Source organism: Podarcis tiliguerta (assembly GCF_965153285.1).
Source record: "Podarcis tiliguerta genome assembly, chromosome: 8".
NCBI classification, from domain to species: Eukaryota; Metazoa; Chordata; class Lepidosauria; order Squamata; family Lacertidae; genus Podarcis; species Podarcis tiliguerta.
The window spans coordinates 21,389,532-21,407,775 of record NC_139541.1 but is presented as its reverse complement, the minus strand read 5'-3'; the positions used below and the strand labels follow the sequence as shown (position 1 = coordinate 21,407,775).

At 45.8% G+C, this 18,244-nt stretch overlaps 1 protein-coding gene across 5 annotated transcripts in view; it reads left to right on the top strand.

Annotated features, from left to right (window-relative positions):
* The window catches only part of MEGF6 (multiple EGF like domains 6), a 204,916-nt gene that overhangs the window by 160,189 nt on the left and 26,483 nt on the right, over positions 1-18,244 (top strand). For all 5 annotated transcript variants that reach the window (XM_083452048.1, XM_083452047.1, XM_083452049.1 and 2 more), the window contains 11 exons: positions 220-387; positions 1,191-1,322; positions 3,039-3,167; positions 7,309-7,437; positions 7,582-7,716; positions 8,645-8,779; positions 11,645-11,770; positions 12,769-12,900; positions 14,535-14,663; positions 14,749-14,880; positions 17,401-17,529. In XM_083452048.1, coding sequence (XP_083308174.1) covers positions 220-387; positions 1,191-1,322; positions 3,039-3,167; positions 7,309-7,437; positions 7,582-7,716; positions 8,645-8,779; positions 11,645-11,770; positions 12,769-12,900; positions 14,535-14,663; positions 14,749-14,880; positions 17,401-17,529 — 1,476 coding nt within the window. The remainder of the gene's footprint in view (positions 1-219; positions 388-1,190; positions 1,323-3,038; positions 3,168-7,308; positions 7,438-7,581; positions 7,717-8,644; positions 8,780-11,644; positions 11,771-12,768; positions 12,901-14,534; positions 14,664-14,748; positions 14,881-17,400; positions 17,530-18,244) is intronic.

Genomic DNA, 18,244 nt, shown 5'->3' with positions numbered 1-18,244 from the left:
CCCTAACTGTCTCTCTATTCACAAGTGCCTTTCCCAACCAGCCAACCCACTAAAACCAACCAACTACCCACCAACAACTCCCAACCAACTCCTCCCAGAACTGGTTTTATAGTCCCCCCTGGGTCCTTTCTGTGCAACCTATTTAACTATTTCCCCTCCAGCACTCTCTCATATATGTTAACGTCACAGTCCTTGGTGTGGTTTGCTTTTTCTCTGCAGTGCTCGATGAACCCGTGGAGGCCCTGGATAGCCGGCGTCCCATCTTCCGGCCGCTCCCCCACGTGGCGGTCCTGCGAGATGAGCTCACCCAGCTATTTGATGAAGACTACCTTGATGAGGAGGAGGAGGCAGAAGCAAGAGGAGAGCATACGCTGTCTGAGAAATTCAGTAAGCACACATGGGACCCACAGCAAAACATTGCACTGTGTCCTCCTTCCTAAAATGAGCGTTCCTGTTCAGGGTTGCGGCCGCCAGCCAGCTAGGCATGCCCTTTCCACAGGTATTCCATTCCATTATTCATTTCCCTGGTTTTCTCTTCCTCCATCAAAACACACACCAGCAACAATCACTATTCCACTGAACATACATACTTTTGGTTTCTGTTGTGTGACACATGTGTATGTCCTGCAAGTTTAACAACTCAGATTTCATTCTATAGGGTCTACAGCTTGCAAACTCCCAACGCTTCGCTTTCTTGTAATTATCCTGCAGGAGAACCATAAAAAAATCATGCAAAGTTAGACATTCAGATATATTTTATTTATCCTGAACATATTGCACTCCAGTACTGGGAGATGTGAATTCAGTCTTTGTGATTTCCAGCACAAAATGACCTGATTTGCTAAACTGTGGTTTGGAACTGAGCTATCCACACCAGCTTCTGTGCATCGCTGAATCTTATGATGCAGATGTTTAAATGAATCAAACGATCCATTTACATAATTATTCCGGACAACAGCATTGGCCCATCTAGCTCGGTGTTGTTTACATGGACTGGTAGTGGTTCTCCAGGGTTGCAGACGGGACTTTCCCCCCAGTCCTACCTGGACGTCCCAGGGATTGAACCTGGGACCTTTGGCATGTTAAGCACGGAGCTAGGAGCCTCCCCTAGTTAGCCCTCATAAAAGTATTGCACTTCTGTTGCCTCTTGGTTCAAGGTTGAGCTCCGTAACAGTTTACCTTTCTTGCAGTCTGCTTGGACGACACCTTTGGCCACGACTGCAGCCTGACATGTGACGATTGCCAAAACGGAGGGGTGTGCAATGAGGACCGGACAGGCTGCAACTGTCCTGCTGGCTGGAGTGGAATCCTCTGCAACCAAAGTGAGTTGGGAAGGCGATGCCCCGGCAAACGATGGGGCCGCCTTTTATGACCTGTCAAAGTGTTTCCTTCCTAGAGGCCATTAAACGTGAAGAGCGTCAGGGCAGTGGTGAGCCAGCTGGCTTGGAATAGCACCAAAGGCCTGCATTTTATCATGTTTACCTTGGACTAGAGTTACTCGGCAAAAGTGCTCAGTAAAGTTGTGTGGAGGCCGTTGCCGCTATCTGCCCCTTGAGATCCCAGTCTGCAGTCCAGGCATTTTTGTGTGCCTTGGATCTGAGTGTTTGCACTCAGACAGCAGCTATAAACCTATCGGCGGTGAATTAGAAGCACTGCTGGCTTTTGAAAGGCTAATGAACTCTTTATATGACACCAATGGGAACCTTTGAGGATTCTGTCTCCCAGCACAGTGTCTGGCCACTCTGGAAAAACAGAGACCACCACTCCCCACTACTGCCACCTCCCTCAAGGGGCCAATTGAGTCTGTAGGCAGAATTGAGTCATGCCTGCACCTTCCCTGCCCAGTCACCTGCCACCAAATGAACTGATGCCTATCTTAGAATAAGGTCTTCTTTTTTTACGTTTGGCTTTCGCCAGAAAGCCAAAGGCCCATCCGGCAGTTAACCACATGCCTTCAGGAAATTTGCAAGCAGGACCTGAGTGCGGCAGCACTCTTGCCACTTGTGATTCCCAGTAACTGAGAGGCATGTATACCTCTGACGGTGGAGGGAAAGCATAAGGCTTTTATATGCCTCCACTTGATCTGATTTTAGGACCCAGGCTGGTGCTTTGGAGCAGCTCCATTGTGACCCAGGATGAATCCCTGCATTGCAGGGGGTTGGGCCAGGTGGCCCTTAAAGTCTCTTGTAACTCCACAAGTCCATGGGTCTATGCGGTCAGGAAGGGAGGTGCCTCTCCCTTGCCCCTCCTTTTAACAGCCCTGGATCATTCCAGGTAGACTTGATCCCAACAGAGGGATCCAGAGTTGCCTCAATGGGCTTTGTCTAAATCCTGGGTTGGACCGAAATCAATCTGATTCAGTGTGGGATCCAGCATTTGATTGAAGCATATCCCTGAAACACAGCCATTGTGTCTGGTCGCCAGCAACAGACTTACCTTTCACAAATTATCTAATTCTTAACAACAACAACAACAACAACAACAACAACAATAATTATTATTATTTATACCCCACCCTCCCCAGCCAGAGCTGGGCTCAGGGCAGCTAACACCAATAAAATTTCAGTAAAAACATAATAAGGAAAAAAAACAAAAAAACACAACAATTTAAAACACAAGTTAAAATGCAATTTAAAATGCAGCCTCATTTTAAAAGTCAAAACCATAAGGGTCAGACTGAGTCCAAACCAAAGGCCAGGCAGAACAGCTCTGTCTTGCAGGCCCTGCAGAAAGATGTCAAGTCCCGCAGGGCCCTAGTCTCTTGTGACAGAGCGTTCCACCAAGTCGGGGCCAGCACTGAAAAGGACCTGGCCCTAGTTGAGACCAACCTAACCACCTTGTGACTTGGGACCTCCAAAATGTTGTCATTTGTGGACCTTAAGGTCCTCTGCGGGGCATACCAGGAGAGACAGTCCCCCAGGTATGTGGGTCCTAGGCCGCATAGAGCTTTAAAGGTTTTGAAGTCCGCTGTTTCCACTGGCCTGGTCCATCTGTTTCTAGCATCTCACGGACCCTCTCTGACTGTCTCCCTCTCACAGCCTGCCCAGAAGGTACCTTTGGAAGGAACTGCAGCTCTACCTGCCTCTGCCAAAATGGAGGCACCTGCAACCCGGTGACGGGAGCCTGCCGCTGCCCGCCTGGAGTCAGTGGGGAACTGTGTGAAGACGGTAAGGCTCAGACCTCTTTTCTGCTCTCCTGCTATGAGTTGGAAAGAGGGTTCCACTTAAGGTCACATTCGCACTGCACGTTTATTATTATTATTATTATAGTCATACCTTGGATCCTGAATGCCTTGCGAGTCGAATGCTTTGGCCTCCAAATGCCTCAAACCCGTAAGGGAGTGTTCCAGTTTGTAAATGTTACTTGGAACCCAAATGGCCAATGCAGCTTATGCAGCTTCCGATTGGCTGCAGGAGCTTCCTGCAGCCAATCAGAAGCCACACCTTGGTTTCTGAACAATTTGAAAATCAAACGGACTTCCAGAACAGATTCTGTTCAACTTTTGAGGTACCACTGTATTATTATCATTTATTGAAGTTATATACCTCCCTATATCCGGAGGTCTCAGAGCAGTTCACAAAATGAAATCAAGATATAGAACCACAAAATACACAATAAAAATAAAAACAATAACCCTCCCAAGTGCTGGGATACCCCTTTAAGCAGTCAGCCCCCCCCCCCAAATTATGGGAGCTGTAATTGGATAAAGGTGCTGAGAGTTTTTTTAAAGATCTAGTTTCGGTAATCTGTCTGCTGGTATGATTTGTGAAGGCTTCTGAGAGTTGTTAGAGGTCCTCACAGAGCTACAATTCCCAGAGTTTCCTGTGAAAAGGGATTGATGGTTAAATCGCTCTGGGAACCGTAGCTCTGGGAGGGAAATAGGGGGTTTCCTAACAACTTTCAGCACCCTTAACAAACTACATCCCCAAGAATTTTGGGGGGAAGCCCTGACTGTTTAAAGAGTTATCAAAGTTCTTTCAATGCATGATGTGAATCTGGCCTCAGCCTCCTCTAGCAGGAAAGGCTTGGGACCGTACGAATTGGGATGGATATATCTGCCAATTGCTATTTCCCTCTGTTTCTCATTTTTTCCCCCTGGTCTTAAGTTGAGCTCTCCACATTTCTGCATGAGTTTCTGATATACATTTTAAAAGTCCTTGTGAACATTTTAATGCAATTCAGTGCGATGCCCCCCCTCTGGTTCCACTTATGTATTGCCTCCCGTAAAACATCTGAAAATGATTTCATGCCAGTAATGAAAATATTACACAACTTCATTTATAAGAACAATTAAAACTAACAATTAAAAACAGTTTTCACAAGGAGAGAACAATTTCAAATCAGGTCCGGGTACAGACTGGGATAAAGGCCTTTGTTTCAAAAGGTTTGTTGAAAAGGAAGGACTTTGGCAGGCCTCCAGCTGCATTTTTGTCATTCCCTAATGTAATGCATATTTATTTTCATTCTTGTATGCAGCTTCAAGCACATTTTCCCTAATAGGCACATTTTGCATCCATGTTTTGTTTGGGGAACTGAATTGCAAAATTCAGAAAAGTCTGAATTTTTGAAGGCTAGTTCAGTTACGCTTTGCATCTTGTTTCTGAAAATGTGGACTAGGAGTTAGCATATAGAGTCCTTCCTTGCTGGGACTACAAAGTATTCATGGTGAGACTTGGTATAAAATAAGAATGCTAATGTCTATTAAAGAAAGTGCATTCTTTGTAAGACAGAGTTCTATAGCCCTAGCTAACTACCTAGTTAGAGAAACAAATCAGCCATGCTTGCACCTTAGTTCTCAAAAGATAGATCGAAGACTACCTCTTGCCTTGAGGTCCAGAAAAAGTGTGTAAGGAGGAGGAGGAAGTTGTAAACAGGATGCAACCCAAGACTTATCAGTCTAAACATCAAGGACACAGAGAGAAGTCAGCATAGAGTTAAAAGTACAGAGATAGTCTAGGAATCTGGAGGTCTGCTACTCTAAACCCCTTTCAGCAAGCTGAGTTGTACCCGAACTTCCAACATTAAAAATCCAAATCAAATTTCATTCCCATTCCCTGCATGTGGCAGATGCTTTGATGTGCTCATGGTTGCTTTGGGAATTTCTAAAACTAAAAAGCAATCTATAAATCTTGTAAACAGCAGAATGCTATAGCCATGTTTTGTTGATTAATAAAAAGTCAAAACCGGGTGCGACAAACTCCCTAAGTGAATATGGGAGGTGAGGCAACGTGACTGAAACTAGGGAGATATAGACTTGGGCCCTTCCTCTATAAATCAGATAAGAATTCAGGGGTTCTCTATAAGTGACTATTGATCGGCAACAAGGACTCTTAATGTTGGGACTCCTAAGGCACGTTATTCCCAGTTCTGGATATCAATTAAAGCTGAGGAATATTGGAAACAAAACTGGACTTTATTTAATCAAACACTTAGTGAGAAATGATGCTTAACGGTTTCATTAGTAAAAGCACAATACTAATCAGTCGTAAATGCTGTTACAGGTTTAAATGAAAACTTTACTGATGAGTCTATTCCACAAAACCATTTTTGTTGCTCTGTAGAATAGCTATCTGCCTTACAATGCCAGTAAAACAACTCTAGCTATTTTCTAGGACCTTTTCCTCTACCAGGTTTATTGTGCTAGACAAACTCCTAAGCCCTTAGTGACTTCCCTAAATTGTCAAAACCAACTTTTCCCATCCTCTCTCCCTCCTGATTTGACATTTCCCACTGCAGCCATGATTGGTTAATGGTCATCAGGAGGTTGATCAAATTATTCTGTCCATCCTGTTAAGAGGTGAGAATGCACTATAATATTTTGGGGCATCCATTATCAGGACGATATAGCGATTACCATCAACTACATGATCACTGCAGATGGTGACAGCAGACACGAAATTAAAAGACGCCTGCTTCTTGGGAGAAAAGCAATGACAAACCTAGACAGCATCTTAAAAAGCAGAGACATCACCTTGCCAACAAAGGTCCGAATAGTAAAAGCTATGGTCAAACCTATCCTTTCTTAAGGAGATCATCCCTGAGTGCTCACTGGAAGGACAGGTCGTGAAGCTGAGGCTCCAATACTTTGGCCACCTCATGAGAAGAAAAGACTCCCTGGAAAAGACCCTGATGTTGGGAAAGATTGAGGGCACAAGGAGAAGGGGACGACAGAGGTGGTTAATGAGATGGTTGGATAGTGTTCTCGAAGCTAACAGCATGAGTTTGACTAAACTGTGGGAGGCAGTGGAAGACAGGAGTGCCTGGCGTGCTCTGGTCCATGGGGTCACGAAGAGTCGGACACTACTAAACGACTAAACAACAACAACAAACGGTTTCACATTGTAACTCGCATTTCTAGGCCCTTTGTCTCTGATTGTCCCTCATTCTCACACTATGGCTACCTTGTGTTTTCTGCAGCAAACACATAGCGTCAACAAGCACACGTCCTTAAGCAGCTGTGACCATTCATCAGGGCTCCTAGATAGGTGTGCATGGATGCTCAAGGATGTACAAGCACACTTCCTTGTGGAATGTATGGGAATGACACCTATGCATGATTGTGAGATAAAATACAAATGCTGCTTTCAATGGGGAGAACAGAGGTCGAGAGCCATAGGGACTGCAATGTTCTTAAGGCCACCAAAGGCATTTTCATGGCTGAGTAGCAATTGTCACCCAGGTCTCTTTGATCCCGATCCCCCACTTTTGTCACACAATGCCACATACTGTACTTTTCCCCACCCTGGAGGTTATTTAAGGGGGAGGGGGAGAGACGGATGTTTTGTCCAAAGCTAAGAAACAAAAATGAAATCCATTAACATGACCTCACAGCAATAGTTAGGAACATATGGAAGCAATTTGCTAGGAAAGACAACTCAAGAAGAGCAGGAATGAGTCCAAGAGGCACCTGATACTGCATTAATTCCCCTCGCTCCACGCAAGAAAGATGTGCAGCCATTTTTGGCATTGAGGGTAATAAGATAAGACTAAGCAAGAAGGTATAAACAAAATTCAAAATCAGTCCAATGTCCCAGAGGGTTCTCTGATATCAGCAGCAAATGGAAAGGACTTGGTTTGAGCTGCCTTTAGTGACTGGGACACTAAAGCATCAAGGATTTAGCCCAGCCTTTCTTAGCTTTGGGTCCCCAGATGTTCTTGAACTACATATCCCATCATCCCTGAGCACTGGCCAGGCATGATGGGAGTTGTAGTCCAACCACACCTGGGGACCCGAGTTTGAGAAAGAGGGTAGCCTACATCAGCCTATCATTCTGCTTTGACCATCTTCATTTGTTTGTTTGGTTCCAGGCTGCCCCAAAGGATTTTTCGGGAAGCATTGTAGGAAGAAATGCAATTGTGCCAACAGAGGGCGCTGCCACCGAATCTACGGGGCCTGCCTGTGCGACCCAGGCCTTTATGGGCGTTATTGTCATTTAGGTAATCAGCTGGGCAACTTGTTCGCCTGGGGACACTGAGAGGGCTCTTGGGGTCCCCCCAATAAGTGTATTTCCCCTCCCACAGTCCATTTACTTTTTTTTCTTGATTCTCTCCCCCCTGCCCCCCACTCCCATTCTATGTTAGCTTGTCCAAAGTGGGCCTACGGCACAGGCTGCTCTGAGGAATGCCGGTGCACACAAGCAAACAGCCTGGAGTGCGACAAAAAGGATGGTACTTGCGTGTGCAAACCTGGCTACTCCGGTGACAGATGCCAGAAAAGTGAGTTGCTCTTGTGCAGTGGGTGTCAGGCACTCAGGTTCTTGTAGGGGACACTTTGGAAGCTGCCTTCTGCAAAGTCAGAAGATTGGTGCACCTAGCTCAGTGTTGTCCACACTGACCGGCAGCCGCTCTCCTGGGTTTTAGACAAGGCATCTGTCCCAGCTCAACTTGTGGAGACCATTTGCAGGCTCTACACCACTTTGCTATGACCCTTCCACTGTACTGCAACACCCATTATCCATGGCAGCTTAGCCAATGGTCGTGGATGATGGGCATTGTAGTCCATCCACATCCAGGGGCCCAGGGATGAAAGATATTGACTGTCTCTTCTGACTGGCGTTGGATCTGTATTTTTCTTTCAGTGCAGCCCCCCTAATTTGGGGGGTCCCCCAGCATTGTACTCCAGCTCCCATTAGCCCCAGCCTCCAAGGTTGGGGAGGATTATTTTAGTGGGGCATCTCGTGGATTAAAACCCAGGCTATTTGCAGTATGGTAGCGCTGCAGAGAGCTTGCTGGGGAGACCATGCATTAAAAAGGGACTCAAAAATAACTTAAACAAGGTTTTCATTACAAAAACTCCTTTTACACTAAATACATTAACAAACAAACACGACCCAACCCAACCACCAACCCATCCCCCAGGGTAATGGGAGAGCTAGGTGCTGCTCCTTATATACTACACCCAATTGCTGACACAGCTTAATCAATACAACTCAGCAGCACCTGCTATGTTTCACAGCTGTAAAGCTGTGTCTCGTTAGTTTGCTCTGGGCCCTTAAAGACATACACATCGGGCGGAACAATGATGAACCTTTACATTTATAGAAACCATTCAACACTATTTGCATGCCAAGGCATGCAGCTGCCCCCTCTCTCCTCCCTGTCCAGCCTTGCATTAAATGCTTGATGTTGCTGTCGCCCTTCTCAGAATGTGATCCAGGCTATTACGGCGCCAGGTGCAGAAGCAAGTGCGATTGCCCCTCTGGTTCACCCTGTGACCATGTCAGCGGAGAGTGTCAGAAGCAGTGCGCAGCGGGCTACCATGGGGAGAACTGCAGCCAGGGTAAGATCTGCTTTGGGGTGTGCATTGGAAGAGCCTGCTGGATCAGACCAATGGCCCATCTCATCCAGCACCCAGTTCTCACAGTGGCCTGTGGTGCACCAGCAAGTGGGATTCAAGCATGAGAGACCTCTCCTCTTGTGTTTCCCAGGTGCCATCATTGCCTGTAGGCAGGCGAAGCTTTGTTGCACAGGTGGGGAACCAGATGCGGCCCTCCATAACTTTCTCATTGGCCTCTGGCACTCTCCCCAGGCCACACCCCTTCTTCTTAGGTCACACCCCTCCACAGCCCTGCCTTGAGTGTGTTTCTGCCTGGCTGGAAGGTTTAATGACCATCCAATAAGGTCTTTTAGGAGCGGGTGGCGCTGTGGTCTAAACCACTGAACCTCTTGGGATTGCCGATCAAAAGGTCGGCTGTTCAAATCCCCATGACGGGGTGAGCTCCCGTTGCCCTGTCCCAGCTCCTGCCAACCTAGCAGTTTAAAAGCACACCACTGTGAGTAGATAAATAGGTACCACTATGGTGGGAAGGTAAACGGCATTTCCATGCGCTCCGGTTTCCATCATGGTGTCCTGTTGCGCCAGAAGCGGTTTTAGTCATGCTGGCCACATGATCCAGAAAGCTGTCTGCGGACAAATGGCCTGAAAGCGAGATGAACCCCAGCCTTTGACTGGACTTAACCGTCTAGGGATCCTTTACCTTTTTAAAATGTCTTTTACTTCCCTGGAAAGAGGGTAGCATGGGCTGTGTGAGTGTGCTTGGAAATCAGCCTGTTGTACAGGGACAAAATTTGCATTCATTCCTCCGTCCACTAGTATGAAAAACCTCCCTAATCCTTTACTAGACTTTGTTTTCTTCAGGGTGTGTCTCCAGTTATACACTCTGAGAGGGCTCATCTACCTTTCCAGAGTTTAAATAAAAAGAGAGCGCTGTGATTCCTGCATTTCAGGGGGTTAGACTGGATGACCCTTGGGGATCCCTTGCAACTGTACAAATCTATGATTCATCAAGCTGATTTATTTAAAGTATTTGCATTTTATGGAATAAATAAACAAGTAGTGTGTGTTCTTTTAATTGGGCAACACTGATATCTGAACATTCATTTGATTTCCTTCTCCTTTTGGATCTTAGCCTACGCCTGATCAAAGCTTTGAGTTTTTGTTTTGCAGAGAATATGTCTTAGTCCCCCAGGAGGAATCTCACTTTCCAGTCAAAGAGAAAGCAGGAATCCTTGCTAAGATCTGCCTGGATCACAAGCGCTATGTTGCAGCAATTTGGGCTGATTGGGGTAGGGGGGTAGGCAGTGGTATATAATGATGGACCCGGGTGGCTTGAAAGCAACACAAGCATCTTGGTGGAAATTTCAGGCCCCCAAGGAAGGAGGGACAGGAAATAACGTAAATTTTTTTAATGGCAATATTGAGCTCTGGACTTCGATACAAAATCTGGAAGCTATTAAAAGGGAAGAGGAACATCTGTCACCTATTAGCTTAGAGGAAAGAATGCACAAAAGTGATGCTGTTGTTGCTTTAGATCCTTAAATCACTGTGTGTGTGTGTGTGTGTGTGTCCACCAATTCCTGCCCCCAATGGACTTTTTTGATTGTGTGTTTGCAGCTCAGGGCTTGCATCTGTGCAAGACCTGCCTCAGCATAAACGAGCACTTCGCCTTTGCACATCCACCAGGCTGCTTCTGTAGTTTAGATCATTGTATTTATTCATTGGTTATTTAAAATGTTTTGGGCTGCGTCCAACCAAGGCCTACTCAAGGGGGGATCCGCTGGATGGGATTTGGCATAAGGCAATAGTTCTGTCTGCATAAACCTTTCTGCTTGCCTGACAGAACAGTGTCCACTCTCGTCTTCCTCTCCCATGCACTGTTCTGCAGTGGATGACCCCCCAAGGCAGATTTGGGAAGGAGAGAAGTCCCGTTGTGCTAGCACAACAACTTACCTAAATCTGGCCTGGCTAATTAATATCAATTAACCATTAATTGATATTAATGGGCCTAGGTTAGTCTGTGATTCCTGTGTTGCTGGGCGATTGGATCTGCCTATAATTCTGTGATTAATTTCACTGGGTCTGCTCTGAGGAGGAATAGTACTGGATACAACCCAATCTATTCATTTATGCTGACATGTGTTATTTGTTTTAGGTTACTTTTTATGATTGTGACATGTACACTATTGACATGTGTTTTAATCCAGTTTTTCGCTTCCTTGGAAGCTTTTAAGCAGAGTTTGGATGGCCACTCGCAATGTATTCCTGCATTCCAGAGGGTTGGGGTCCCTTCCAGCTCAACAATTCTATGAGTCTCATAATTTTTTGCATGTTGGTGTTGAGTTTTTATTACAATAAAGTGGTAGATAAATGCAGGGGAATAAATAAACTAAAGAATAGTTGCTAATAGCCAGAGCAATCAGGTCTCTCTTCATCAAAATGCCTGCTGAAGATGTATCTTAAATAGCCACCTAAAATTATTAAGATATGGGCCGGGTGTGCCTCTGCAAAGAAGCAGTTCTGTGTATAAGGAGCCACCACTAAAAAGCCCCTTTTGCTGGAAGGGGGCATTTTGCTTCCTTTTTTTGGCTGCCATTGTCCTCAAACAACCACATTTGTGTTTAGTCAGATTGACCATGGTGACCCCATGTCCTTTTGTTTCTGGGTGTCCACAACATAACTGGCAAATGCCACATGGCCACTCTAACCGATCGGATTAAACGTTGCTGAGGACAGTGAAGGCAAAGATGAGATTTGGATGGAAAACAAATCTGGGCAGATAATCTTGGCGTCGAGAGTTTCAGAAAAAAATCCCATCCCTAGGGACACCTGCGTTGTCTTAATCGCTGCATGTCCTTTGCTTTTCAGAATGCCCAGAAGGCAAGTTTGGCATGAACTGCTTACAGACCTGTTCCTGCGGTGGTTCGCAGTGTAGCCGCTTCACTGGGCAGTGCCATTGTGTGGCCGGGAAGACTGGTGTGGATTGCAGCCAAGGTGAGTAAGGGAAGTCCCATGTCTCCACCTCTGAACACTTGAACGCTCCCTGCGTCACAGGAAGGAAGAGCTGGAACTTCTCCCAGCTTGAAGATGTAGGGAAAAGGTTGTGCCTGTTGATTTCACGCAGTGCCCTATGGCATTTTAATTTAACTAATTCAGCTTAGTTATGGGCAGAGTAGACCCACAGAGGTTAATGCAACTGAGGTTTATGGAGCCAGTGTGGCGTAATGTTTAGTCTATCAAACTAGGGCCTGGGAGAGACCAGGGCCATGAAGCTCACCTTGCCTCTCAGCCTAACTTACTTCACAAGGTTGTTGTGGAGATTAAATGAGGAGGAGAACCACATATGCCACAGTGAGCTCCTTGGAGAAAAAGGTGGGATGTAAATGCAATAAATGAATAAGTTCATCATGCCCATTAACTTCAGTGGGTCTACTCTGAGTAGGACTAAGCTGGACACAACCCTTTGGTTTTCCCCTGCCCTTGTTATGCTGTTGGGGGATGGACACATTCAGCATTATAGGTAGTATTGAGGGCTGCTCCTATTCAGAGTAGACCCATTGAAGTTAATGGGCACAATTAACTCATTCATTCATTGTGTTTGCATCCCACCTGTTCCTCCAAGGAGCTCACAAATGCCCTTGCACAGTCTCACACGAACCATCACTCAACCATGTCCTTGCAACAACCACATCACTCTAGCCACTCGATTCTTCCTTCGGTGAAACCCTGACAATGTGTGATTGTGTGGCTCGCTTCCTCCTTCCTCTTTCTTGGTTGGGTGACATTGGGTGAGGAAAGACCCACCCAAATGGCTCTGGTGTTCCCACGTGTGCCACAGGTGCTCAGGACTGCCTGTGGGGAAGCCGCTGTGGGTGCAGGTGAGCCTAGAGCTGCCTAGAGGAATCTTCTGGGGGTGGTTCCAAGGAAAACCTAGAGCTGATTGCCAGTCTGGGTCTTCAACATTCATTGTGTCTCTTTTCCTCTTGATTCAGATTGCCCTGAAGGCCACTGGGGTAGAGGCTGCCAGAAGCTCTGCCCAGAGTGCAAGAACGGTGCCCGCTGTGATCCTGCCACTGGCGCTTGCTTGTGCCTTCCTGGATATACAGGCAGCCATTGTCAAGACGGTAAGCAGCTCTTGTCTTTATTAGCAGGGTTAGAAGTGACGGCAAGGGCACCCAAGGACTGCAGCTCAGGAATAGAGCACCTGCTCTGCATGCAGAAGGTCCCAAGGTCAATCCCCGGCATCTCCAGTTAGGGGCCGGGAGAGACTATTGGCCTGGAACCCCAGAGAGCTAATAAGTATAGACATAGAATCATAGAACTGTAGAGCTGGGAGGGACCCCCGAGGGTCATCCAGTCCAACCCTCTGCAATGCCGTAATCTCAATTAAAACATCCATGACAGATGGCCATCCAACCTTTGTTTAAATACATGCAGTGAAGATAGAAGTGGAAGTTCATAGCAGCTCAGGACTGCAGTACCTCAAGGACTGCCTCTTCCCATATGAACATACCCAGTCCCTGAGATCATCTTCTGAGACCCTCCTTCGCGTGCTTCTTCGAGAGGTCCAAAGGGTGGCAACATGAGAAAGGGCCTTCTCTGCAGTGGCTCCCCATCTGTGGAATGCTCTCCCCACGGAAGTTTGCCTGGCGCCTTCATTATACAGTGGTACCTCGGGTTAAGTACGTAATTCGTTCCGGAGGTCCGTACTTAACCTGAAACTGTTCTTAACCTGAAGCACCACTTTAGCTAATGGGGCCTCCTGCTGCTGCCGTGCCGCCAAGCGATTTCTGTTCTCATCCTGAAGCAAAGTTCTTAACCTGAAGCACTATTTCTGGGTTAGTGGAGTCTGTAACCTGAAGCGTATGTAACCTGAGGTATCACTGTAGTAGTAGTAGTAGTAGTAATAATAATAATAATATAGTTTAATTTGACATGTGTGGTCAGCGGAAGCAACATCCAGTGTGGATTCTTCCAAGTAAGCGTCAGTGAAATGAATGGGTGTTGCGCGAGAGCACGGTGCCTGCTGGGCTCCCTCGACTCTGCCAGTCTCAATGGCACCCCCCCCCCAAATTCTTATGGGCCATACTGATTTTGCATCGCTCCTCCTCCTCCCATCCATCCCCAGAGGTGATATGATGTACTGATCTGGAGCATCAATTACCTTCAATTGTGTGTTTGTGGAAATGGTTGTATGGAGGATTTCGTAAAATGTTTTATTGCACTGCCCAACCATAATGCCCGTCCTAGAAAGAAAATGCAATCTTCTCTGTGCTAAAAAAAATATGGAAAGATCGAGGAATCCCAACAAAAGAACAATGACTGCCTAAGCTGATAGAATTTGCAGAATTAGCCAATTTGACAGCCAAAATTAAGGAATCGGGATGGCAAACGGATAAGGTCCGAGAAGGAAAGCTTTGGGGAGGATTTAAAATGATATGATACAAAAATCAATTTTCAAGTCGGGGTAACTTTATTAGCAACGGTGAATTATAACAAAGAGGTGAAAGAAGGGGGGAGAATGGGTGGATAAAGTATCTGATACGTAGCAAACCAAGGTATATCTAGACTGTCTTGGAATGCTGGGTTGGGGAGTCTGTAAATACCGCGTGATGGAAAAACAGGATGTATAAAATTAGACATTGGAAAATGCATTAAAAATAAATAAATCTGTGCAAATAGGCATTTGACTGTGTTTGCAATGGACTCTGGCTACAAGCAATAACTGTTTATTCGATTCCCCCCACCCCTTTTGTAGTATGTCCACCTGGATGGTTTGGGCAAGATTGCCAAATGCGCTGCAACTGTGGGAACGAAGGATACTGCCACCCTGAGACGGGGAGGTGCAGCTGCCTGCCTGGATGGACGGGCCACAATTGCCGAAGAGGTATAGGTCTACTTTGAGTAGGACTTAAATGCAACCCGGTGTCGAAGTCACGATAATAATGAGGCTTCCCCTTCCTCCTCTTCAGCCTGCAATGCTGGCCGCTGGGGTCCTGATTGCACCAACACTTGCAACTGCAGCAACAGTGATGGGAGCTGCAACGCTATGACGGGACAGTGTCTCTGTGAAGCCGGCTACACTGGGACCCGTTGCGATCAGAGTGAGTGCTGCCTTCCGGTGTTTTCGAGCCTCCTGCTCACTCTTTGTGCATGTGCGAAGGTGTTGTTAATGTCCAGCCAGCAGAGTGATTATGTGTGAGTATGAGAAACACACACACACACACACACACACACACACACACACACAGAGAGAGAGAGAGAGACCAACTGACTGGGAGGTGATTGACTCTTGTGAGGTAATTCTGGGATGAGGGCACCACTGTGGAGAATGTCCAGTTTTTTGAAGAAATGTGCTGAGCTCCTGAAACCCACGTTAAGCAAGTTGGAATTCTTGTTATTAAATATACCAAGAGAAAAGAGCACACCAAGAACTCAGGCCAATAAAAGTTTCAATAGTGGGAGTGGTCCCTACTCGCAAATCAATAGTCCATAGTAACAAAAACTAATCCATTCAAAAGTATGTATTCTGACAAGAATTACAAACTCAAATAGAGATTACAAACTCAAATAGATATTACAAACTCAGAGATTACAAACTCAAACTCATAAGGATATGTATATCCAATTATGAATCACAAACCAGTAAGTTCATGCTAGTCCATAGTCAGATTCATCGTGAAGGTCTTAGTTTCAATCATTAAACAGAAGTCAGAAGTCAATTATGGATCAGAAACCAAGACAGGGCCCTGTTTTGATGTATTCACCTTCATCAGCTAATTTTAAAAGGGTTGTGTAAGTTTGAAGAATTCATATAAATATATCCTGTTATTTTCTACATTTCTCAGAGATAACAACTATGCGTGGGTAGATCTACGTGTGTATCTTGAGCTTTTCTGTGCTCCTGAAACCCACCTGTATCTGAGAATCCCAGCCAGATGACTTGAACACTAGGGCGGTTCTAAATTGGATTTTAAAAAATTTAAATCATTTATTGCCATTACTAACAATTTCTATTTCCAAATTGAATGGAAAATTCAAAATGTGAGTTTTCCCACTTATTCAAAGGAATGTTTCATTAAAAAACACAATTATTTTCTCAACTATTTTATTTGTTTCTTATATTTTTGGTATTGGGACGAAGTATTAATATAACCTGGAGCAGTCTGTACTAGTCACAAGAAGATCACAGAGAAGAGAAGGAGAGAAATTAGGTTGTATTTCTGATTATTATTTTTTAAGGCCTATAAGATAGAGACCCTTTGCTCTATTATAGATTTGGCCAGTCTGTCTGCTTGAAGGAGTAGTAGAAAGTCTGAGAAGTTCATGCCAATTGTGGCAGAAAACATGGAAGTAATAAGCAGGAGAAGAGCTGGTAGTTCTGTAATGGAAAGCAATGGGTAGTTTATAGGATGTGTGCCTCTTTTGTTGTTGTTGTTTAGTCGTTTAGTCGTGTCCGACTCTTCGTGAACCCATGGACCAGAGCACACCAGGCACTCCTGTCTTCCACTGCCTCCCGCAGTTTGGTCAAACTCAGGCTGGTAGCTTCGAGAACACTGTCCAACCATCTCGTCCTCTGTCATCCCCTTCTCCTGGTGCCCTCCATCTTTCCCAACATCAAGGTCTTTTCCAGGGAGTCTTCTCTTCTCATGAGGTGGCCAAAGTATTGAAGCCTCCACTTCAGGATCTGTCCTTCCAGTGAGCACTCAGGGCTGATTTCCTTAAGAATGGATAGGTTTGATCTTCTTGCAGTTCATGGGACTCTCAAAAGTCTCCTCCAGCACCATAATTCAAAAGCATCAACTGCGTCTAAAGCAGCAAACATTACCTGTCTGAAACCAGGCAGATCTGATGCTTTGAAGTAGTAAGAAGCCTGAACAGTTCATGCCGCATGAATGGGGGAAACACCAACATTACAGGCAGCAGAAAGACCACCTGAGTCTTCCACTGAAAGCAATATAAAACCAAAAGAAGTTGGGGAATACGTAAAACAAATAAGCTAGTACTGAGCACAGCTGTCAACTTTTCCCTTTTCTTGCGAGGAATCCTATTCGGAATAAGGGAATTTCCCTTAAAAAGAAGGGAAATGTTGACATTTCTGAGTGAAAAACAAAACTTTTAAGAATGAACATGACTGGAGCAGCTTGTTGTGAGGAGAGCATGGATTTCAGGCAAGGCAAGGGCTGGTTTAAGGAGACATTCAGACTGAGCCTTATATAGCAGCCACACCCAACTAACCCCACCCTGATGGAAGGTGCCATTTTTTAGTTAAAGGGATTCCATCAGTCTCCCTGGGGCCAGTGCAATGGAGTCATCCAAGGGCAGCAGCACTGCCGCTAGAGACTTGGCCAGTGGAAGTGGTTCTGGGGCTGGCCCTCCATGCCCTTCTGCTTTGGAGTCCTCATCTCCCAAAGCAGGGGAATCAAACATCCAAGATTGTGGCCCCACCAAAGTCCTTTCCCCTCCTGAACATCTGGGTGGGAGGCAGCGCTTTCCTGAAAGAAGGTGGTCCTTTTAGCAGCATCTGGTTTTACACACCAGCTCTGCATCCTCTTAAGAACCCCCCCCTCTCTCTCTCCCTCTCCCCCCTCCCCATTGTTTTGATGTGTTCTGTTTTTCCCAAGAGTGCCCCGAAGGCTGGTTTGGTCCAAGCTGCCGCCACAGATGCCAGTGTGACAATGGGGCTGGCTGCGACCACGTCAGCGGGGCCTGCACCTGCACCCCGGGCTGGAGAGGGACCTTCTGTGAACGCCGTAAGTAACCCAAATCCAGGACTTTTGTTACTCATACTGCTACTATTAATAATATCCTCCCCACCCCTATTCACAGAGGGACCTTTTGATCGGACAGCTGCCAGTCGCTGTCAAATGAGGGCTGTGCCAGTAGTTCTCCCAGAAATGTTTTCAGCAGGAAAGTATTGTCCCTGGAGGGGATGTCCATATAAACTCCAGCTCACTCATTTCTCTGCCTCTCCATTTGCCAAACGACAGCAGACTCTTCATGGTCACCTGGTCTAGGAGGGGATACATTCATTGAAAATATTAGCTTTTCCCCTTTTCTTTTTTAAGAAAGGAACCTACCTGTTTGTTAAGCCTGGCACCAGAAGTCCTTCTCTAAATATCCCTGCCACTCTGTAGGCTTTCTTTATTACTGCTACTGTTGTTGTTGTTGTTGTTTGTTTATAAGTCACCACATGACTTAGTTGCCCAGAGAGACCTATTTTAGACATTTTCAAAAAAGAAGAAGATAACTGCTTTTTATAACAACAACAACAACAACAACAACAACAACAACAACAACAACAACAACAACAACAATTTATTTATACCCCGCCCATCTGGCTGGGTTTCCCCAGCCACTCTGGGCGGCTTCCAGCAGAACACTAAAATACAATAACCTATTAAACATTAAAAGCTTCCATAAACAGGGCTAAGGGATGTGGGTGGCACTGTGGATTAAACCACAGAG